The sequence below is a fragment of the Marmota flaviventris genome, chromosome 9 (assembly GCF_047511675.1).
Source record: "Marmota flaviventris isolate mMarFla1 chromosome 9, mMarFla1.hap1, whole genome shotgun sequence".
Lineage (NCBI taxonomy): Eukaryota > Metazoa > Chordata > Mammalia > Rodentia > Sciuridae > Marmota > Marmota flaviventris.
This window is the reverse complement of record NC_092506.1, coordinates 53,119,864-53,145,021: the sequence shown is the minus strand read 5'-3', so window position 1 is coordinate 53,145,021 and position 25,158 is coordinate 53,119,864. Positions and strand designations below refer to the sequence as shown.

Genomic DNA, 25,158 nt, shown 5'->3' with positions numbered 1-25,158 from the left:
CTTGGCCAAATAATAAACATTTATACACCTTGAGAAATTTGGACTCAGTATCCTTTTTATGAGGAATTATATGTTCCATTCTTCTGAAGAGATCAGAACACAGAAAAAAGAAATCTCTCCTAAATGTCTAATACATTTATATTTTACTAAGTGATAAAAATTATATAAAATAACACTATGCTTTTTGCTGGCTCTAGGAGGCTTAAAGCTAAATATAAATGTAAATGTAACTATTAATGAGTATTGTGTCTGAATTTTCTGATACAATTATTTTTCCTATCTGTCTTCTGGTCTCTCTTTGAATTTATTTTTAATAGTTCTGTTTCATAGGCAAGAGGGTCCTGAACCCTAGTCCTCAGATTAGTATCAAGCTAACTGCAAAATAATCATCTGGGAAGCTTGTTAAAATACAGATTTCCAGGCCATGTCCCAGGGTACTCTGATTCCTGGAGGCTGAGTTGAGTTCAGGACTCTGAATTTTTAATAGACTTCCAAGCTGCTTGTGATGTACAGCCAGACTTGGGAACTGACTGCTTTTATGATAATTGCTTAAATTCTTTTTTTTTTGGAGGGAGGTGGGTAGGGGAGAAGTAGGCAGGGCATAAAATCTTGGGTTGGGTTTGGAAGTTAGGATTATTCATAATTCTGTTCCCTTATAAAGATTCAAAAGAGGTTACTAGTGTTCTTTTATTGAATCCAAGAAAGGATACTATTCCTACTTTATCCTTTTTATAAGGTTCTACATGACAAACTCCTCTGAGAGTTAATGTATCATCAGAATTGCATTTGTAAGAGGTTTGGAGAAGGTAATTTATGGAACACAACTATTGCTGCAGATTTTGAGAAGAGATGAAGGCATGTAGTCTGGAATAATTACCTTCTGTATAGGTGGAAGTCTTCTACTTTCCCGATGCACTGCTTCTAGGGTCTCAATATGCATAGCTACAATTCCTAGGATGAGTCAGAGTATTCAAAATGAAAGAGCGCACAAGTGGAATAAAGACCAATCAAAGCTATTTTCGAATTTAAAACTAATCAAAGTTTGGTGGTTCCTCAAAAGTTAAACAGAACTACCATATGACCCCGCAATTCTATTCTAAAGTGGATACTCCAAAGAATTGAAAACAAAGATACTTGTATGTGAATATTCATGGGTAAACAAATTTGGCAAATCCATAAATAGAATATCATGTAGCCATTAAAAGGGGATGGAAGTTCTGATATATGCGCAAATATTGAAAATGTTAAATGAACAAAATTCATTAAATAAATGAAATAAGCCAGACACAAAGGTTGAAATATTGTATGATTCCACTTATAGAAGATATCTAGAATTGACAAATTCATGGAGATAGAAAGTAAATTAGATATTATGGAGGACTGGGGAGTGGGGAAACAGAAAGTTGTTGTTTACTGTCGTGTCTACTTGGGGTAATGAAAAAGGTTTGGAAATAGTGGTGATGGTTTCACAACATTGTGAACACAATTAATGCCACTGGATTATATAGTTAAAAGTGGTTAAGAGGTTGGGGCTGTGGCTCAGCGGTAGAGCATTTGCCTAACATGTGTGAGGCACTGGATCCAATCTTCAGCACCACATAAAACTAAATAAACTAAATAAAGGCATTGTGTTCATCTACAACTAAAAAAAATTAAAAAAATGGTTAAGATTGCAAATTTTATGTTTCATATATATGCTATCACAATTTAAAGATATTAAAAAACCAGAAGATAAATAACATGGCCAAATTACTTGTAGACAGGTATTACAGGTAATATCCTGAATTCAATTATCTCCAATATTCTTAATTTTTAATATTTGCAAAGTGATTACCTGGTATCATGCAATGAAGGCTCTTGATGTGATCCTGAGTAACTCCACTTTCTGTACAAACCTTGTCAATAAATCGAGTAATGAACCGCACAACAGAGTTGGCAATATCATTGTTCTCCGAATCTTCAAACCCACTCTCTGTATCATAGCTCTCAGCTACACTTCCTGCAATACTAGGAAAATCAAAGGCAGAAGTCATGGTCAGTACTCAAATTCAACAAATGACAACTATATAAGTTGATTTACAGAGCAACTGAAACTTGCTAGAAGTAGGAAGGGGTTCACTCAACTCCATGACTTCTATATAAAAGACAGTAGTAAAACATGATGTTCTACTTGCCTACTTTTGGAAACTACTGTCTAGCATTATCCTTTGGACCCAGATTTGTTTCTGTAGGGAATACCTTCTGTGACTCTCCAAAAAAAGAACTCAGGAACCACAAAAAAAATTAACAGAGAACTGTCTCAGTTACTATCTATTGCCTGAATCTTCCAAAATAACTTGTTCTCTTAAGTTAATTACTACACAGAACCAGACAAAGTAATGTGGCTATCTTTGGCAACTGGGGAACATGTACCCTAGAAGGATGAGTAAAAGAACTTCTTTTAGCAACTTGCATATTTTTTCATAAGGAAGAACCAAACTATCCTATGACCCTTTCTTTTGCTGGCACTTCTCTGAGTGAGTCACAACCCGTTGGGCCACCCTGAAACCATTATTCTTCTGTATGCAAAAAAAATCATGCAAGAAAGGGGAACAAACTTGAAATGAAGCAGATATGAAAGCTCAATCCATGACCTTGTTAATTATTTCATCTCCCACTATTCAACAAATTGACTATTAATCACAGAAAAGACTCATTTGTCTGTTCTAACCTACTCACTTCTTTCTTCCAAAACCAACCACATCAGTTGAAAACTATTAAAGTAAAGCTTAGCAGAGAATATGGCCATCACATTATCCCAAACCATTAAAGAACTTAGATGCCTTATCTACTCACTATGCAGACTTTGAAAGATCATGATCATCTAATGACATCTTTAAAGAAAAAGGAAAATACAGTTATTGACAGTCATAGTGGAGATCAACTTGAATAGCACTGAGAGATAAAGCTGGTACACACTAAGGAAGATCTTAAAAATCAAGCAGGTGAGTCCAGAATTGATAAAATAATCTGTAAGATTATGAACAGTAAAGGAATGTGGAAGCATCATTTCAGGAAGATTCTTGTGGTAGTAATTACAGAAAGAGAGGAATGAAACAATGAGATAAATACTGAAGGAGAAGAAGGAAAAAAATGAAACAACTAAGAAACTATTATAATAATTATGGCTTGAAGTAATAAGGCCTAAGCTAGGTTGTTCACATAAAATAACCAAAGGATGAACTAGAACCTTACAGGATGAAATAAGAGGTCTGAGCAGATGACTGTATATGTAAATTCTGGATCCACACTGTCTAGCCTGGGAGAGCAGAAATTCTGAAGTGTGTGTGTGTATGTGTATGTGTGTGTTTGTGTGTGTGTGTGTGTGTGTGTGTTTAAATATATATATATTTTAGTTGTAGGTGGACACAATACCTTTATTTTATTTTTATGTGGTGCTGAGCATTGAACCTAGAGCCTTATGTGTGCTAGGTGAACACTGAGCCACAACCACAGCCCTCTGAAATGTTTTTGAGGAAAAAAAAAAAAATTATCTGGATAGGAAGATTCAGAGTTCAGGGCCAAAGAGTTAGGACTGTGAGTGAGCTTTCCAACAGAATGTGAAGAGCAATAGCAGGACTGAGAATGGAAAGAGAAGAGGAACTGCCTGAAAGAGCCTGAGAAGAGGAATTTAGGAGAGCTAGAAGAACCACCAGGATGTTGCAACATCTAGCAATGAAGATCAAAAAGGGTAGAATTTTACCACTGCTTAGTTGATTAGTTCACTTATTCATTCATTTAATCATCTGCTCAACAAAATATTAATGAGTATTTACTATATTGCAAAGAAGCTGAGATATAGCATTGAACAAAATAGACAAGAGATATGCAATAAGAAAATACAAGAAAATAAATCAGGTTGTAGAAAATATCATGAAAGAATAATAAAAGCAAGGTGGAGATGGAATGTTAGAGGTGATACTTGAGATAGGGAAGTCAGGAGAGTCTCTTGGTAGATGACATTTGATCTAAAACCTAAATAAGAGTGTGATTCTTGTAGCTATTTCAGAGAAAGTATAAGGAAATAAAAAGTACAAAGGCCCTAAGGTAGTACTATGCTTGGAGCATCTGGAACTAGTATGAGTAGGTAAACCAAGTATTAGCAGGCTGGTTGACAGAAGAATGATAGGAAAGAAGGTCAAAGCTATAATCAGGGTCCTGTTAGGTCCTGAAGGCCATGATAAAGACTTTGGGTTTTATTCTCAGTGGTATGGGAAGTCACTGGAGAGTAGAGGGGAAGGCACGGTTGAGCACACGATTAGGTATATTCCACAGATAAGCTGAGGTAAAGGAGGGCTGAGAAGCCAATAATCACTTTGGTAAGCAAGAGCTACTAGTAATTTTTCAGGTTGCTTTCTATAAATTGCTTTAGCAGAATTTAACTGAAGGGCTGGATCAGTAGTGGGTAAAACTTTAGGAAAATTAGATCATGGAAGAGAAGAGTATGTGGGAGAAGGTTAAGAATAGTAGAATGAAGTAAAGGTATTTCAGTAGAGAAAAGCTGAGCTGAAGATGGGGAAAAATGGTTAATTTTTGAAATAGTAACAATAATATTTGTCCAAAATACTTTACACTTTCTGCTAAGCCAAGACTGCCCCCCCAAAAAAAAAAACAGAAGGAGGGTCTCTGTGCTTTTACTTTCCAGTACCTGTTTGTGACAATACTGTTGCTCCCACTCTCCCAGTCGCCAGGTGCTGATGCTCGCAGGAGCTTGTTTTTACTTGTGTCCAGTGGAACTAACAAGTTGACCATGAGGTTTGCAAAGTGAATGGCCTGACTAAAGACAGTGCTCTCCTCATGTTGCACTAGCTCCTGCTGAGTTGATTTGCTCAGAGTTGGCCAAAGGCGTAGCTGCTCGGCTGCCAGGTCCATTGCTGTCTTCTCCTGATATTGGTCATCAGGAAGCTTATCCTAGAAAACAGAGCAACACAAGCCAAAGAAGAACATCCATCACTTCATATGAGCTTTAAAAACCAGAATGATATTTTAAATCTAGGTCTTCTCTTAGGAATATTCTATATGTTTCTATATATTTTATAAGCATTCATTATTTTTGACAAAAATATCAAGAAAATATTTAAAAATCAAAAAAATGGATTATCTAAAAATTAAGAAAACATCTTCTATTACATATCAATAGCAGCAGAAATGAAAACATAAAATATAACAATTACTACAGAACAAAACCTAGTCTTTAGAATCTCAGAAACAGACTTAAGGCAGCAGAAGCAAAACACAGATGGATATTTCTCATTGTTAAAATTTCATTGTATTTATTTATCTCTATGGCTTGATTTCTTTTAAGCTACTAGTTACAATAAATTCTGACTCACAGTTCTTCCAGTAACATTTGCTAATAGTATGATAATATGTTTCTTCTTCTGCTCTTTGGGAGATGATGATAGATTAACTAAGGTCACAAAAAATATAGCTAGATTTCCTGGTAATTGTGGGAGTCAAACATTATTATACACATGAGTTGGTAGGTGAAAGTAGGATTTTTTTTGTATGTGTGATGTGAGCTGGGGATTGAACCCAAGGCCTTGTGCATGCTAGGCACACACTGCAGCTATATCCTAGTCCTAACAGTAGGATTTTTAAGAGGGTATTCCTAGTTGGCTGAAGAGTTAAGTGATAACAACGGTGATTGACATTTGCATAGCACCTTATAGGTCGTGAAGAACAATGTGGCATACCAGGCAGATGTCAATGCTGTTTGTTCTTATATTAAATAATTGACAAATACTATATTTAAAATAATATAAGGCACAGAAATATTTGAATACTACTGGTAGGGTCTGTTAAAATACCAAAAAAATTTATTTTATATTGTATAAAGCTAACTTAAAATGAAAAATGATCGAAAGGATCAGCAGTGATGTACTTGCCCAGCAAGTAGAACTAAAAATTACTCTTAAGTGAATAAAAATTGATAATTAGTTAATTTTTAGGCTGCTTTAAGTTCAAATTCATGAGGATGATAACTTCTAATGCTTATTTTTTAGAGCTGGAGATGTACTTCAATGGTACAGTGTTTGACTAGCATGTGCATGAGGTCCTAAATTTGACCCCTAGTACCACAAATAAACAAATAAAACCACTTATTATTTACTATGTGCCAGGTACTCTTCAATGAGTTTTAACAAGTACTAAATATTGAAATCTTACAATAATCATATTTATTAATTTTATGAATGAGAAAATAAGGCATACAGAGGTAACATGACTTGTATGATACCAGAAAGCTAGTAAATTTTAAAATTTCAAACTATTTAAACTACTTTTTCAAATTAAAAACAATTTTTTAAATTTGTTCTTGAAAAAATTATATGCTATTGGGATATACAGAAACATACAAAATATTCCTAACAGAAAACCTAAATTTATTGCTGGCATATTTAATTTTACATATATTTTAGAGTAAATTAACTATTTTCTTCTTTGCTGCCATCTCACCTCCTCCCTTTCTTTTGTGGTGCTTGGGATCAAGCCCAGGACCTTTGCAAATGCTAGGGAAGCACTCTGCCACTGGACCACAAGCTAGAATAAATTAAATTTAATTTGACATTTCTTCAAGAAAGCAAGTTGCATACAGTTATACTTTAGGTTTGTTCTTTCTTTTCACTTTCCTATAATTGTTTCCAAAGAATTCTTATTTATTAAAATATGATTAAGATGATTGTAGGGAAGTTATTATGGAAAAATATGCCAAAATCAACAAAAAAGAAGATACCACAGGGTATCTAAAGTAAACCCAATATACAGTAGTAGGAAATGACTAGATTTGGAATATCTGTGTAAGTATTCTTAAATATCAAAATTCTAGCCTCATATAAGTACCCTTCTTTTCTCTTACCTTTTGCTTCAGATGTAAGGCATGATTGTCTTCCTTTGCTGAGAGATATAGGGAGCGAACCTGTTCTTGCACTGCATTATAAAAAGTTGTCTCCCAAAACTGCTGATTTGTCCAAATGGGGTGGTCCTGCACACAGGTGTAGGCAAACTGGCTGACTCCAGGGGCTAGTTTCTGTAAGAACACACAATATTTATCACCATGTGGTTGCAAGAGTTGTAAACAGTTCAGAAGTTCACAGGTGCCACAGTCAACTGGAGAGATTGTCAAAGGATTTCTCCAAAGGTTTAGCAATCAGCATCCTACTCACTTTTAACTGGCAAACTTGAGCTTGTTATCAAATTTTTTAGGGTCTCAGTTTACCTACTTAACCTATCAAAATGGGCATTTAGTAACAGTTAAAAATCAAAGATACTACATAGAGAATATATGAAACTTTAGTTTTACACACAGAATGAGGGCAAATCTTGAATTCGTGGCTCACGGAATTATTCTCTCACTACTGTTCACTCCAGCCCACTACGTTCTCAACTGGCTGCTTGCTGTTTGGCTTGCATACTCCCAAGAAGACTTTTCTGGGTTTCAAGGGAATTTTCTAGTAACTAAATCTGAGTATGGGAAAGTAACCATTCCTTCCTGGAGTTTTTGCTGGGCTTTAGCATTAGGGTATACTTAAGAGGTAATTAATAGCAGTATGCCACCTATAATCCCAGCTGCTTAGGAGGCAGAGGCTGGAGGATTGCAAGCCTGAGGTCACCCTGAACAATTTAGTGAGATGCTTTCTCAAAATAAAAAGGGATGGGGATGTAATTCATATAGTCTGGGTTTAATTCCCAGTATCCCCCGCAACTCCAAAATAAATACATAAATAAACAAACAAACAAACAAATAAATAAATAAAGGTAATTTTCAGAGGGAAGGAAAACTAACTGCAGGTACTTGGTAGGTACTTCATATATATTTATATATCTAGTTTAATACTAAAAATTTTGTAAGATGAACATTAATATCCACAACTTAAGGAAGAGAAAACAGTAGGTTGGGGAAGGTTACATGATTGCCTAAGGCCATATAGCAATCATGTAAGTAATGGAACAGGGTTTCAGGCCTAAAGTTTGGTTCCAAAGCCCCTGACCTTTTCATTATACCAAATGGTCTTCCAAAAACAACTGAAAACAAATTAGAAAATAAATTATTTGCCAATCTGCACTACTATGCCCCCTCCTCACTTAGGACTGTGTTTCTCAAAAGTTAATATTTTGTCTTGAAACTTCTGATAATACTTTACGTACTTAAAATTATTTTTTGGTGATATTGAGGGTTGAGTGCAGGGCCTTATGCATGCTTGGCAAGAGCTATAACCCTAGTGCTGTGTTTTTAAAAAGAATTCACACCAGGCACAGTGGCACATGCCTGCAATCTTAGCAGCCAAGGAGGACGAGGCAAGAGGATCGCAAATTTGAAGCCAGCAACTTAGTGAGATCCTGCCTCTAAATAAAAAATATTTTTTATTAATTTCTTACATACATGACAATAGTGGAATGCATTACATTCATAATTATGCATTCACAGCATGATTTTTCATAACTCTGTATATAAAGTATGTTCATGCCAAATTACGCCATTATACATGAACTCTCTCTCTCTCTTTTTTTTTTTTTGCATTACAATTCTTAGTACACCTTTATACCACAATCTATCATATCTCTGTTTGTATATAAGGTATGTTGACACCAAATTCACATCTTCATACATGTATTTTGTATAATGATGGCCATCACCTTCCACCATCCTTGCTATTCCCCTTTCCCCTCCCTTTCTCTCCCACCCCTCTTCCCCCTCCCTTTCTCTCCCACCCCTCTTCCCTATCTAGAGGTAATCTTCCTCCCATGCTCTCCCTGCCTACCCCACTTTGAATCACCCCCCCCTTATATCAGAGAAAATATTCGGCATTTGTTTTTTTTGGATTGGCTAACTTCACTTAGCATAATCTTCTCTAATGCCATCCATTTACCTGCAAATGCCATGATCTTAATCTTTTCTAATGCTAGGAAAATTCCATTGTGTATACATGCCACATTTTTTTATCCATTCATCCACTGAAGGACATCTAGGTTGGCTCCACAGTTTCTATTGTGAATTGTGCTGCTATAAACATTGATGTGGCTGTGTCCCTGTAATATGCTGTTTTTAGGTCCTTTGGGTATAGTCCGAGAAGAGGAATAGCTGGGTCAGATGGTGGTTCCATTCCCAGATTTCCAAGGAATCTCCATACTGCTTTCCAAATTGGCTGCACTAATTTGCAGTCCCACCTGCATATCCTCACATCCCCACATCCTCACCAACACTTGTGGTTTGTCTTCATAATAGCTGCCATTCTTACTGGAGTGAGATGGTATCTTAGAGTAGTTCTGATTTGCATTTCTCTGATTGCTAGAGACTGATGAGCATTTTTTCGTATATTTGTTGATTGGATTGTATATCCTTTTATGAGAAGTGTCTGTTCAGGTCCTTGGTCCATTTATTGATTGGGTTGTTTGTTTTTTTGGTGTTAAGTTTTTGAGTTCTTTATATACCCTAGAGATTAGTGCTCTATCTGATGTGTGAGGGGTAAAAATTTGTTCCTAGGATATAGGCTCCCTGTTCACCTCACAGATTATATCTTTTGCTGAGAAAAAACTTTTTAGTTTGAATCCGTCCCATTTGTGGATTCTTGGTTTAATTCTTGTGCTATAGGCGTCTTATTAAGGAAGTTGGGGCCTAGCCCCGTGTGATGAAGATTAGGGCCTACTTTTTCTTCTACTAGACACAGAGTCTCTGGTTTAATTCCTAGATCCTTGATCCATTTTGAGTTAACTTTTGTGCATGGTGACAGATAGGGAATTCAATTTCATTTTGTGCATATGTATTTCCAGTTTTCCCAGCACCACTTGTTGAAGATGCTATCCTTTCTCCAGTGCATGCTTTTGGAACGTTTGTCTAATATAAGATAGTTGTAATTTTGTGGGTTAGTCTCTGTGTCCTCTATTCTGTACCATTGGTCTACCAGCCTTATTTGGTGCCAGTACCATGTTGTTTTTGTTACTATTGCTCTGTAGTATAGTTTAAGGTCTGGTATAGCGATACCACCTGTTTCACTCTTCCTGCTTAGAATTGCTTTAGCTATTCTGGGACTCTTATTGTTCCAGATGAATTTCACGATTGCTTTTTCTATTTCTATGAGGAATGCCATTGGTATTTTGATTGGAACTGCATTGAATCTGTATAGTGCTTTTGGTAGTATGGTCATTTAAACAATATTGATTCTGTCTATCCATGAGCAAGGTAGATCTTTCCATCTTCTAAGGGCTTCTTCTATTTCTCTCTTTAGGGTTTTGTAGTTTTCATTGTATAGATCTTTCACTTCTTTTGTTAAGTTGATTCCCAAGTATTTTTTATTTTTTTATTTTTTGAGATTACTGTGAATGGGGTAGTTTTCCTCATTTCCTTTTCAGAGGATTTGTCACTGATATACAGAAATGCCTTTGATTTATGGGTTTTGATTTTATATCCTGCCACTTTGCTGGATTCATTTACTAGTTCTAGAAGTTTCCTGGTGGAGTTTTTTGGGTCTTCTAGGTATAGAATCATATCATCAGCAAATAGTGCTAGTTTAAGTTCTTCCTTTCCTATAGTTATTCCTTTAATTTCTTTTGTCTGTCTAATTGCTCTGGCCAGTGTTTCAAGAACTACAGAAGTGGTGAGAGAGGTCATCCCTGTCTTGTTCCAGATTTTAGAGGGAATGCCTTCAGCTTTTCTCCATTTAGAATGATGTTGGCCTGAGGCTTAGCATAGATAGCCTTTACAATGTTGAGATAAGTTCCTGTTATCCCTAGTTTTTCTAGTGTTTTGAACATAAAGGGGTACTGTATTTTGTCAAATGCTTTTTCTATGTCTATTGAGATGATCATATGGTTCTTATTTTTAAGTCTATTGATGTGATGAATTACATTTATTGATTTCCGTATGTTGACCCAACCTTGCATCCCTGAGATAAATCCTACTTGATCATGGTGCACAATCTTTTTGATATTGTTTTTGTATTCAATTTGCCAAAATTTTATTGAGGATTTTCTATATTCATTAGAGATATTAGTCTGAAGTTTTCTATTTTGGAATCAGGGTGATATTGGACTCCCTCTATAAAAAATATTTTAAAAAGAGGGCTGAAGATGTAGCTCAATGGTTAGGTGCCCCTGGGTTTAAATCCCCAGTACCAAAAAAAAAAAAAAAAAAAAAAAAAAAAAAAAAATTTCAGTAAATGATTTGAGTTATCTTTCCATAGCTATTGCTTTCGCTTCTAAAAGTTAAAGGTGCTTCAAAAATTTTTATTCAGGTCTAGGGTTGTGGTTCAGTGGTAGAATGCTTGCTTCACATGTGTAAGGCACTGGGTTCAATTCTCAGTACTGTGTATAAATAATTAGAAAAATTTTTTTATCATTATTTCTTAGAAAATAGCAGACTAGATTTTCAATAGGCATTTTTTTTGTGTGTGGGGGGGTCCATTTTATTCTTTAGAATCTGTTTTCTGTGAGTAAAACTAAAAGTTTTGGAAAAATTTTTTTTTTTGAAGCAACTGAAAAAATTCTTTTCTGAAATGTTAGACACTAAGGATTATTATTAATGTTTTATAGAAAACAATTAGGTAGCAAAAGTTGGTTGCTACTTAGAGATACATAGCAGATGTAAAAAATACTTGGAAAAATTATATGCTTAATATATGCTAATTTCCTTTTTGTTACAGAGTATACTAAAACTAAAGCTGGAATAGGAACTGAGCCCTAACATCAAAGGCAGAGAAAGATGAAAGAAATTAAAGAAATATGAACAGGAAAAGAAGAACTCAAACAATCACTATTTGCAGATGATATGATTCTATACTTAGAGGATCCAAAAAGTTCCACCAGAAAAATTCTAGAATAAATGAATTCAGCAAAGTAGTAGGATATAAAATTAATACCCATAAATCAAATGCATTTCTATACATCAGTGATGAATCCTCTTAAAGAGAAATTAGGAAAACCACTCCATTCACAGTAGTCTCAAAAAAACACATAAAATGAAACAGTTGGGAATCAATTTAACAAAAGAGGTGAAAGACCTCTACATCGAAAACTACAGAACACTAAAGAAAGAAATTGAAGAAGACCTTAGAAGATGAAAAGATCTCCCATGCTCTTGGATAGGCAGAATTAATGTTGTCAAAATGGCTACACTACCAAAAGTGCTGTACAGATTCAATGTGATATCACTTAAAATTCCAACATCATTCCTTATAGAAAAAGAAAAAGCAATCATGAAATTCATTTGGAAAAATAAGAGACCCAGAATAGGAAAAGCATTCCTTAGCAAGAAGAGTGAAGCAGGATGCATCACAATACCAGACCTTAAACTATACTACAAAGATACAGTAACAAAAACAGCATTGTATTGGCACCAAAATAGACAGGTAGACCAACGGAACAGAATAGAAGTCACAGAGACAAACCCACATAAATACAGTTATCTCATACCAGACAAAGCCACCAAAAATATACATTAGAGAAAGGATAGCCTCTTCAACAAATGGTGCTGGGAAAACTGGAAATCCATATGTAACAAAATGAAATTAAATCCCTCTGACCATGCACAAAACTCAAGTCAAAGTAGATCAAGGACCTAGGAACTAGACCACAGACCCTATACCTAATAGAAGAAAAAGCAGGCCCAAATCTTCATCATGAGTGATTAAGCCCCAACTTCCTTAACAAGACTCCTAAAGAGCAAGAAATAAAATCAAGAACCAATAAATGGGATGAATTCAAACTAAAAAGCTTCTTAGCAAAAGAAACAATCAATGACGCCAAGAGAGAATCTATAGAATGGGAGCAAATTTTTACTACACACACATCATATAGAGCATTAATCTCCAAGATATATAAAGAACTCAAAAAACTTAACACCAAAACAAACAACCCACCCAATCAATAAATGGGCTAAGGAATTGAACAGATACTTCTTATAAGAAGATATATAATCAATCAACAAATACATGAAAAGATGTCCAACATCTTTAGTAATTAAAGAAATATAAATTAAAACTACTCTAAGATTTCATCTCACTCCAGTCAGAATGGCAGTTATCAAGAATATAAGCAATAATAAGGGTTGGCGAGAGTGTGGGGGAAAAGGCACACTCATACATTGCTGGCGGGTCTACAAATTGGTGCAACCAATCTGGAAAGCAGTATGGAGATTCCTTGGAAAACATGCAATGGAACCACCATTTGACTCAACTGTCTCACTCCTTGGTCTATACCCAAAGGACTTAAAAATAGCATTCTACAGTGATGCAGTCACATCAATGTTTATAGCAGCACAATTCACAATAGCCAAACTGTGGAACCAACTTAAAAGACCTTCTATAGATGAATAGATTAAAAAAACTGTGGTATATATACACAAGGGAATACTACTTAGCATTAAAAGAGTAGCATTAAAATTATGGCATTTTCAGGCAAATGGATGGAGTTGGAGAATATCCTGCTAAGAAAAGTAAGCCAATCCGCCAAATCCAAAGGTGGAATGTTTTCTCTGATAAGTGGATGCTAATACATAATGGGGGGGGGATGGGACAATTGGAGGAACTTTGGATTGGGCAAAGAGGAAGGGAGGGGAGGGGAGTGGGCATGGAGTAGGAAAGATGGTGGAATGAGATAGACATCATTACCCTAGGTACATGCATGATTGCAGGAATGGGGTACCCTACATTGTGTATAACCAGAGAAGTGAAAAATTGTGCTCCATTTGTGTAAAATGAATTGAAGAGCATTCTGTTGTCATATATAACTGATTAGAATAAAAAAAAGCTCCAATTAGACCAAGAGAGTTAGATTATTTTCCTTTGAGATAACATTGTGCAGCTTGGTGAATACTGTAAATAAGAATATAGTGTAAATTTCAAAATTACTAAGACAGTATATTTTAAATGTTCTCAGCCACAAAACATGATAAGCATTTTAGAAGATGGATATGTTGACTACTTGATTTAATTATTTTACTGTATGTACAAATCCTTACATCAAATTGTACTCTATAAATATATACAACTGTAATTTGTTAATTTATAATTAAACCAAATTAAAAAGAATAAAATGGAAAAAAGGTAGTACTTGTGGGGTTGGTGTTGTAGCTCAGTGGTAGAGTGCTTGCCTAGTATGTGTGAGGCACTGGGTTCCATTCTCAGCACCACATATAAACAACAACAAAATAATTAAAAAAAGTAGTACTTGTATAATTGGAAGCAAGGTAGCTGTGGTTTTGCTTCTCAGAGGCTCTTTGTAGTGCTGCTGAGGTGAACTTCCACCCCTATTCTCCCTGTTATTTAACGGTAAATAGGGATGACCATGAAGCAAAATTCAGCAGTTCCCTGAGACCAAAGTGCTTGAGGAACAGCTACTCTCTACCCATGGAAAATCATGGACAAATGTTTGGTGCTGAAAGTATATAAGCAGAAGCCACAACAGCAAGTCACACGTTCCTTATACATCAGCACGAAGATAATTGAGATGTGGACTACCACTCACAGTTTAGTCCTTCACTCTAAGAACTGACCATTGCTTTAGTAGCATTGCATAGGCCTACTCTGAAAAAGATTTTAAAGACAAGAAGTTCAAATAAGATAAAAACATAATTCTTAACTGCCTTTCCCATAAGAAGAATCAGAGGTAGTACTATTTCTTTCTTTTCTATTCTCCTCCTTCCCTCCCTCTATTCCTTCCTTTCTTTCTCTGGACCCACAGCCTTGCACATGCTAGGGAAACTCTCCATTATAGAGGTATATCTTCAGCCTGGGTAGCAGCACCTTTTAATACAGATGAATTGCACAGTGTACAGAACAGCAGCTCCAAAAACTCTGGAGTCTTGAAATTACATTAATATAGTCAAGCTCAGGAAAACTGAGCTCTTAACAAATCCTCATTAGTTTCCTTAGGATCCTATCAGTTTATTTTTTAAAGGAAAATCACACACCAAAAAACTTATGAATTATAAATCTCTTAATAAAAAATTGACAAAGCTCTACAGGACTCTGAGAGTCTAATGAAGCCCTTCTTTTCTCCTTTGGCATTTTCCTCACTGATGCTGCACACTCCCTATCTGTGGCACATATTCATTGACATTATCTTCCTGTGTATTCAAAAACTAAAATGAATATGCAAAAGCTTCTGTAAATCTATGGACTCTATATGTTTCAAGTAGAAAAATGGTGCAAAAGAGAGTAACAGTGATCCAAAACGGTCAGAACACTCAGCTTGTTTACTAGATGAGGATTATAGCCAGGTGAAATGATTATAGGATAAATACTTTCAGTGGCAAGACAGTCATGAGTGGCTATGGTATCTGATATATGTACAAGAAATCACAATTTTCCAGATGCTAAAAAATTATTATTTTCCCAAACATGAAATCTGCCTTTCTTTGTGATTTCCTGCTGTTTGTTCAACTGTGGGCAAGGACTCTGGGGCCCTGTGTTAGAATGGGCAGGGCCACTGCACTGAATAGGCAGGTGTGTTCTCAGGACCAGCAGAGGGCAGTAGCACCTCATTCTACCTAGATTCCCTCAGACAGAAATTGTAAAAATGGAACTTTTCAGTCTGGTTGGGCTGCAAAGCAGACTGCAAAAGTTGAATATTGCATGTCTTCACTGCACATTTGAGAAACCCTATAAAGAATGGATTTGTCCAAGAATGCCTGATGAGATGGGAACAGAAATATGATTTTCCATTACACTGGAATACAAAAATTCTGTAAGATATAAAAATTAGGATACTTTCCCACAAAACAAAATTGTAATATAATTATGGAGGGAAAGATGAAATGAGACTTTTTAGGGTTTCTGATTCAGTATAATCTGTGAAAATAGTAGGTTTTTTTTTTTTTTCTTTTTCTTTTTTGGTACCAGGGATTGAACTCAGGGGCACTCTACCACTGAGCCACATCCTTTGCCCTATTTTGTATTTTATTAGAGACAGGATCTCACTGAGTTGCTTAGTGCCTCGCTAAATTGCTGAGGCTAGCTTTGAACTCCCAATCCTCCTGCCTCCTGCCTTTGCCTCTCGTGCGCCACCACACCTGGCCAAAATAATAGTGTTTTTAAATAGAGAAAAAAAGCACCTATGGATAAAACTATCTCCCAACTTTAATCACTTCTTTTGCTTTAAGCAAAAATGTTTCCAAGATGTTTTTTCAAACTGGTATATATTGCTAGCTTCATGATATTTTATTTTATACAAAGATGAGATTCAATTCATACTGAGAGTAGTGGTAGGGAATGCTGATGTCAAATGACATCTCCTTTTCCCTTCAATTCTGGCACTAATATTTATTTTATACTTCATAATAATTCTTATGATTCTGTCCTAAAGAAACAAGTGCTATTTTGTCATGCAGTTTTATGAGATATTTAAGAATGTGTTGATTTCCTTCCTTATCTAGAAAAAATAGCCCTGAAAGTACTAGATTAAGGAATGCCATTCATTTTCTACAAAGCTTTCAAAGGAAACCCAGCATGGGGCAGGATGTGGAGAATAAATTTATGGGCCTCACCAAACAGCAGGCCAGATTAAAATCCAAACAAATGGACAGAAATCATCTGAGAGACCAGATAGATTGTCAAGGGAAAGGTTTAGATGTAAGTACAAAGTGCCTGTCTAAATCTTATCTGGCTACATGTTTGCCACGCAGACCTGAGTTTCCTTTTGGGGGACTCAGAGAGACACTAGATTTCAGGATGGAAAGCAGGACTCCTTTCATAAATATGTGATGATCTTAAAGAATAATGTAGAATGCAGAGACTATCTTAAATTTGTGGAGATTTTTTTTACTACCAATATTTATAAACTCATTTAAACCTTACAGAAATCTTATGACCCATTGAGATAAGTACTATTATTTCCTCTGGTCTTTATTTTTATTTATTTTTTATTAAAGAGAGAGAGAGAGAGAAGAGAGGGAGAGAGAAAACTTTTTAACATTTATTTTTTAGTTTTCGGTGCACACAACATCTTTATTTTATTTTTATGTGGTGCTGAGGATTGAACCCAGCGCCCCGTGCTTGCCAGGCGAGCGAATTACCCCTTGAGCCACATCCCCAGCCCCTGGTCTTTATTTTTGTAATGAGATATTCCTGTATTGCTTAGGCTGGTTTCAAACCTGTGGTCTCAAGTAATACTCCCACCCCGGCCTCCCAAGTAGATGGAACTATAGGCTTGAGCCACTAAGCCCAGCTTTTTAAAGATGAGACACTAAGAAGTTAAGTAATCTGCTCATTCATAGAACACTTCTATAAAGTGGTAGAGCCAGAACTGGAATTCAAACCTAGACAGTTTGGCTGGAGTCTAGTTTTGGACTACTGTACAATGAAACTACAGTATGGGATTTCACTGTATGAATATATAGTTTTTCCTTGTTTTCAGTTGGCTTGTTTCTAACTTTTGACTATAATAAATAATGGTAAATGAATATTATGATACAAGTCAACGATCAACTTTTTTTGGGGTGGGTGGGTACTGGAGATTAAACCCGGGGTGCTTACTCATGGAGTCACATCCACAGTTCTTTTTATATTTTAATTTTGAGACAGGGTCTCACTAAGTTGCATTGGACCTTGCTAAGTTGTGAGGCTAGCTTTGAATTCATGATCCTCCTGCCTCAGCCTCCCGAGCCTCTGGGATTACAGGTGTGTGCCATGCCTGGCTAACTATCAGCTTTTAATTATTGTTTTGGTACCACTTAATAGGGCCTGGAAGTACTTGAGAGGGGGGCTCCCCAAATATGATAATTACCATTGTTATGTGTACCATTAAGCATTTTGGGGTTAATTTTCCAGTAATAAATTATTCATGTAGATTTATTTTGCAATACACTTTTAAAAAAATTAACAAGAATTCTTTTATATTAAATATTGACTTGGTGTTCAAATTTGCAGTTGCTTTATAAATATAATTCTCCTCTATTTTTTTGTTGTTATTTTTACAATCAGTTTGTTCAATTTAGATAGGATCTAAATAAAGCTACATTATAACATTAGTTTGTTTATCCCTAAGATCAGTTTTATTCTATAGATTCTTTTCCCACTTGTACTTTATTTTCTGAAGAAACAGGATCATTTGTCCTACTGAGTTTCCACTAGTCTGGTGGAAACATTCTAGCAGTGTCATCTGACATATACTTTGCCTTTGAGTTTACTACCAATAAGAAGTTACAAACAATGAATTATATATTATTTTTTACCACAATGGAGGAGCATTAGTTTTGTTTTTCTTAAATTAATATTTTTATGAACTCAAGAATTAAAAAATATATTTGATTTAATTTAAGCTATTTTTAAACCTACATTTAGAAACAATCCACCTCTAAATCTACTCATAAGTGGAGACTTGTGATTTTCATTATCTTAATGTCATGCACCATAAGATACTTGTCTACAAAGTGTCTATTATCTATACAGGAATATAAGAATTATATCCCACGTGGTGAGAGATAAAAATTAATAATTGTGTTTAGGATTGTACTATAAACTAGGAGGATAAAAGACCTGATTAGGAGAATGTAATCAACAAAAAGAGATGGGGAACAGAAAGAAAGTCAATAAGGGTCACTGAAAATTTAGAAAGGAGGAATTAGTTTTGGTTTTTCTATAACACAGTAGGGTAACTATTTATTAAAATAATCTATGATATATTTCAAAATTACTAGAAAAGTAGAATATGAAAATCAATAAATAAAAATGATTAATCTTTGAAGAAATGGAAATGCTTATTACCTTGATATGATTATTATACAATGTTTCCACATAATGACCATAATGTACCCCATAAAGATGTACAAATACTGTCTCAATTAAAATGAAAATTAAAGTTGGGTGTGGTAACAAAGGTACCTACTCAGGAGCCTGAGGCAGGAGGATCACAAGTTTGAGGCCAGCCTGAGCAACTTAGCAAGACCCTGCCTCAAACAACAAAACAAAACAAAACAAACAACAAAAAAATGGGCTGGGGATATAATTCAGTGGGAGAGCACCCCTGAGTTCAGTCCCTAGTACCTTTTCAACAAACAAATAAAAAAGAAAAAAATACCAATTCAATATAAATTCTTCCAAATAATTAAAGAGGAGAGAATACTTCCCAACTCATTCTCTAAGGCCAGTCTTATTCTAATTAGCATTAAAACAATAAAATGATATTATAAAAATGACCAATATGCTTCATGAACATAGACGTAAAAATTCAAAACAAAATTTTAGCAACTTGAATGTAGCAATATATTAAAATAATATATCACAACCAAGTGAAGTGTAACTTAGAAATGCAGGACAGGTTTTTTTAAAAAAATATTTTTATTGGGCATTAAGATTCTACACAATAGTGGGATTTACTGTGACATAATTATACAGGCATGTGACATAATTTGATAAATTTAGTTTTCAAGTTTCTTCCTTGTTCCCTCCCCTCCTCTATTCTACTGGTTTCCTTTCTATTTTCATGAAGTCCCTTTTATAAATATTTTTATCTCTAACTTCCACATATGAGAGAGAACTGTGCATATTTATGAGGTACAGTGTGATATTTCAATGTATGTACTCAATATGTAATGATTGGGTCAGGGTTACTGGTATATATATCACTTTAGGCATTTATCATTTCTTTGTATTAGGAACATTCAAAATCCTCTTTTCTACTTACTAGAAATATTCAATTAATTGTTGTCAACCATAGTCATCCTGCTATGAACATTAGAAATTATTGTTCCTATCCAGCTGCACCCCGGTACTCACTGAAGTCCTCCTCTTCTTCCAACCTCCTCCACACTCTTCCCAGGTTCTGGTGACCACTATTTTAATTTCTGCTTCTTTCAGGTCAACCTTTTAGCTTTCACACAGAAGTGAAAACATATGCTGGGTGTGGTGGCACATGCCTGTGACCCAGTGGCTTGGGAGGCTGAGGCAGGAGTTTAAAGTCAGCCTCAGCCATTTAGTGAGTCCCCAAGCAAATTACTGAGAACTTTTCTCAAAATAAAAAATAAAACGGGCCGGGGATGTAGCTCAGTGGCTAAGTACCTTTGTGTTCAATCCCTGGTACAAAAAAAAAAAAAAAAAAAAAAAGAAAGAAAACATAGTATTTATCTTTCTGTGTCTAGCTTATTTCACTTAAAGTAATGTTCTCCAGTCACATGCATTTGCTGCAAATGACAAAATTTCATTCTTTCTTTTTTTCACCAAATAATATTTTATTGTGTATATATAAGACACTTTCTTCATCTACTCATCTGTTGATAGTCACCAACACTGACTCCATATCTTGATATTGGGAACAATACTGGAATAAACCCGTGAGTGCAGATGTTTCTTTGACATACTGATTTTAATTCCTTTCGAGATATACCTGTTGTAGGATTGGTTGGATCAAACAGTAGTTCTATTTCTGGTTTTCTGAGGAACAACATACTATTGTCCATCATGGTTGTACTAATTTACATTACCACCAACAGTGGAAGTTCTGCTGGGCAGATTTAATATTCAAAATCAGTTAACAAAATCTGCCCCAACTAAGAAAGAAAAATCATAAGACTATTTTAGTAATGCAGAGAGGGTTTGAAGGTCACACTTGTACCCTATAATTATGTACAATTATGTGTTAATTAGGAATAAAAGACATTTAAAAACTGACCAAACAAAATACAGAAAAAGCATTTAACAAAATTCTTCCTAAACTCTTGTTATCTATAAATAATAAGAGATTTTCTCAACCTTTAAAGGCATCTATGAAAATCCTACAGTTAAACATTAAATTAATGAGGAAAGACTTAACATCTTCCATGGAGATTGTAAAAAGTACAGGGATGTCCATTCTTGCTGTCTGCTCAGCACTGTACATTGTACTAGGGGTTCTAGTCAGAGAAATAAGGCAAGAAAAAAATACAAAGTATCCATGTTGGAAAGGAAGAAATAAAATTGTCTGTTTTTGTAGGTAATGTAAATTGTCCACATAGAAAATCTGCCAAAATCTATAAAAAAATACTAGGATGAATTTAAAAAGATTTTGGGATACTTGAATAATATAAAAATATTTCTTTAACTAGAAATGAAAATAAAAATTTTGAAAATACCATCTTTAAAAAATAATAACGTTAACAATAGCATCAAAAATTTAATTACTATAGAGGTTAATCTGACAAAACGTGGACACTAAAAACTCTAAAGTACTGTTGGAAGAAACTAAAGACCTAAACAAATGGAGAGATTGATTTTATTCATGGACTGAAACACTCAATGTTGCTTAATTGTTAATTTTCCCTAAATCAATCTAAAAATTCAATGTAAACCCCACAAGCTTCTTGCCCTTACAGACATAGAAAAACTCATTTTGCAATTCACACAGAAACTCTTAAGTTCAGAGAATAGCCAAAAGCATTCTGAAAAAGGAAAACAAAGAGTGATGACATTATCTGGTTTCATGACTTATTATAAATCTATGATACTTAAGACTGATATAAAAAAATCAATGGAATAACAACAAAAAAGAGTTCAGAAATAGATGCCACTGTATATGGATAAATATCTTGACAAAGATGCAAAAGCAATTCAGGAGGGAAAGGATAATCTTTGCAATCAATGGTGTCAGAACAATTGGATCATTGGTGATATATAATATCATATATGAAAATTAACTCAAAAAAGAATCATAGACTCAAATGTAACAGTTCTAGAAGAAAATACAACAACAACAACAAGCTTTATGACCTCTGACTAGGCAAAGACTTCTGATTTTTTAAAGAAACTTGAGAATAAAAAGACACTATTTTAGGATAATAATAGAAAATCCCATATTTATTAAACAACTTGTATGCAAACCATGTAATAAACTCTTAAAACTCAAGTAGAGAAACAACCAACCAGTTAAAAAAGACGGGCAAAATATATGAATAGACACTTCACCAGAGATGACATATGGATAGCAAATAAGCGCCCGCAATGAAACTCATTATTATTGGTCATTAGGAAGATACAAATGAAAATCACAACAACATATTACTTCCTGTCTATTGGAATAGCTAAAATTAACATGAAGATAAATTAACAATAGCTAAAACACTAACATGAAGATGCGGAGGAACCAGAAGTCTCATACTTTTGGAAGGAATAGAAAATGTTAGCTCTTTGGAGAAAAGGTTGGCCATTTCTTAAGGAGTTAAACATACACCTATCATTAGATATAGACATTCCATTTCCAGGTATTCATCCAAAAAAAAAAAGTGAAATGCATATCTATAGAAATTTTGTATATAACTATTCATAGTACCCTTATTTGAAATAGCTAAAATCTGGAAACAATTCAAATTTCTACCAACAGGTTAATGGATTGCCAAACTGTGGTATATCTATATAATGGATTACTATTCAATAATAAAAAGGAATGAACTATTGACACATGGAACAACATGGATAAATCTAAAAAAATTTAGTAAGTATCCAATTAGTAGGAATTCTAAAGAGAAGCAGAGAAAATTAAGAGGAGAAAATAATCAAATAAATGAATATTCTTATTAGCATTTTGCAGAACCTAAGGTCATAGATTTTTCAGTTTGAAAGATCCAACTAATGCCTACCTAATGATGTTATGCCTACATAATGTTATGCATAAGGCATGACATTATGAACATTTAATCCATAAAGGGCAATTCTATAAGGGAGCATAGAGATAAAATGGGTCACAAACAAAAGAGTAGAAATCAGACTTAATGTCAGACTGACAAGGTGGGATGTGTTACTGTGTGGAATGAAAGGAGGGAGAAATTTGTAAGAGGATGGGCAGATGTGGTGATAATGTAAGAGACCCAAACCTTTACAATTCAAGTCACTTCATAATGTCTAACATTGTAAAATTAAGAAATAGCCGGGAAAGCTTATTAGTTAGAAATGCTAACCCAAATACCAAAAGAAATATCTAAAGAGTTCAACATGTTCAACATGGTTGTCCCTGGAAAGTACATAGATTTCTGGAAGTAGGGCTGGGACTGCTATTATTGTGATAAGCTATATATTTTTTTAATTTCTAAAATTAACATATATATATAATACATATAATATTTTAAAATGAGATTATTATATATGGAATAAAAATTAAACAGAAAATAAGATAACCTTTATTATTTACCTCTCGAAGAAGAATGTTCTTTTTTTTAATTTTTATTATTGGTTGTTCAAAACATTACATAGTTCTTGACATATCATATTTCACACATTTGATTCAAGTGGGTTATGAACTCCCATTTTTACCCCATATACAGATTGCAGAATCACATCGGTTACACATCCACTTTTTTACATATTGCCATACTAGTGTCTGATGTGTTCTGCTGCCTTTCCTATCCTCTACTATCCCCCCTCCCCTCCCCTTCCCTCCCATCTTCTCTCTCTACCCCATCTACTGTAATTCATTTCTCCCCCTTGTTTTTTTTCCCTTTCCCCTCACTTCCTCTTATATGTAATTTTGTATAACAATGAGGGTCTCCTTCCATTTCCATGCAATTTCCCTTCTCTCTCCCTTTCCATCCCACCTCTCGTCCCTGTTTAATGTTAATCTTCTTCTCATGCTCTTCCTCCCTGCTCTGTTCTCCTTATATCAAAGAAGACATTTGGCATTTGTTTTTTAGGGATTGGCTAGCTTCACTTGGCATAATCTGCTCTAATGCCATCCATTTCCCTGCAAATTCCATGATTTTGTCATTTTTTAGTGCAGAGTAATACTCCATTGTGTATAAATGCCACATTTTTTTTATCCATTCATCTATTGAACGGCATCTAGGTTGGTTCCACAGTCTAGCTATTGTGAATTGTGCTGCTATGAACATCGATGTAGCAGTATCTCTGTAGTATGCTCTTTTTAGGTCTTCAGGGAATAGACCAAGAAGGGGAATAGCTGGGTCAAATGGTGGTTCCATTCCCAGCTTTCCAAGAAATCTCCATACTGCTTTCCAAATTGGCCGCACCAATTTGCAGTCCCACCAGCAATGTACAAGTGTACCCTTTTCCCCACATCCTTGCCAGCACTTGTTGTTTGACTTCATAATGGCTGCCAATCTTACTGGAGTGAGATGGTATCTTAGGGTGGTTTTGATTTGCATTTCTCTGACTGCTGGAGATGGTGAGCATTTTTCATGTACTTGTTGATTGATTGTATGTCCTCCTCTAAGAAGTGTCTGTTCAGGTCCTTGGCCCATTTGTTGATTGGGTTATTTGTTTTCTTATTGTTTAATTTTTTGAGTTCTTTATATACTCTGGATATTAGGGCTCTAACTGAAGTGTGAGGAGTAAAAATTTGTTCCCAGGGTGTAGGCTCCCTATTTACCTCTCTTATTGTTTCTTTTGCTGAGAAAAAACTTTTTAGTTTGAGTAAGTCCCATTTGTTGATTCTAGTTATTAACTCTTGTGCTATGGGTGTCCTATTAAGGAATTTGGAGCCCGACCCCACAATATGTAGATTGGAGCCAACTTTTTCTTCTATCAGACGCAGAGTATCTGATTTGATATCAAGCTCTTTGATCCATTTTGAGTTAACTTTTGTGCATGGTGAGAGAAAGAGATTCAGTTTCATTTTGTTGCATATGGATTTCCAGTTTCCCCAGCACCATTTGTTGAAGATGCTATCCTTCCTTCATTGCATGCTTTTAGCCCCTTTATCAAATATAAGATAGTTGTAATTTTGTGGATTGGTCTCTGTGTCCTCTATTCTGTACCATTGGTCCACCCGCCTGTTTTGGTACCAGTACCATGCTGTTTTTGTTACTATTGCTCTGTAGTATAGTTTGAAGTCTGGTATCGCTATACCGCCTGATTCACACTTCCTGCTTAGAATTGTTTTTGCTATTCTGGGTCTTTTATTTTTTTCCATATGCTAAGATCTTCTTCTATTTCTCTCTTTAGGGTTCTGTAGTTTTCATTGTATAAGTCTTTCACCTCTTTTGTTAGGTTGATTCCCAAGTATTTTATATTTTTTTGAGGATATTGTGAATGGAGTGGTTGTCCTCATTTCCATTTCAGAAGAATTGTCGCTGATATACAGGAATGCCTTTGATTTATGTGTGTTGATTTTATATCCTGCCACTTTGCTGAATTCATTTATTAGCTCTAGTGGTTTCTTTGTAGACCCTTTTGGGTCTGTTAGATATAGTATCATATCATCCACAAA

The 25,158-nt window shown here is 34.9% G+C and overlaps 1 protein-coding gene across 1 annotated transcript in view; it reads right to left on the bottom strand.

Moving 5' to 3' along the window:
* Positions 1-25,158, bottom strand: part of Sbf2 (SET binding factor 2) — a 444,817-nt gene that overhangs the window by 82,117 nt on the left and 337,542 nt on the right. The window contains exons 18-21 of the mRNA XM_027942390.2: positions 6,896-7,066; positions 4,688-4,950; positions 1,835-2,007; positions 878-951 (exon numbers count right to left, since the gene is read on the bottom strand). Coding sequence (XP_027798191.1) covers positions 878-951; positions 1,835-2,007; positions 4,688-4,950; positions 6,896-7,066 — 681 coding nt within the window. The remainder of the gene's footprint in view (positions 1-877; positions 952-1,834; positions 2,008-4,687; positions 4,951-6,895; positions 7,067-25,158) is intronic.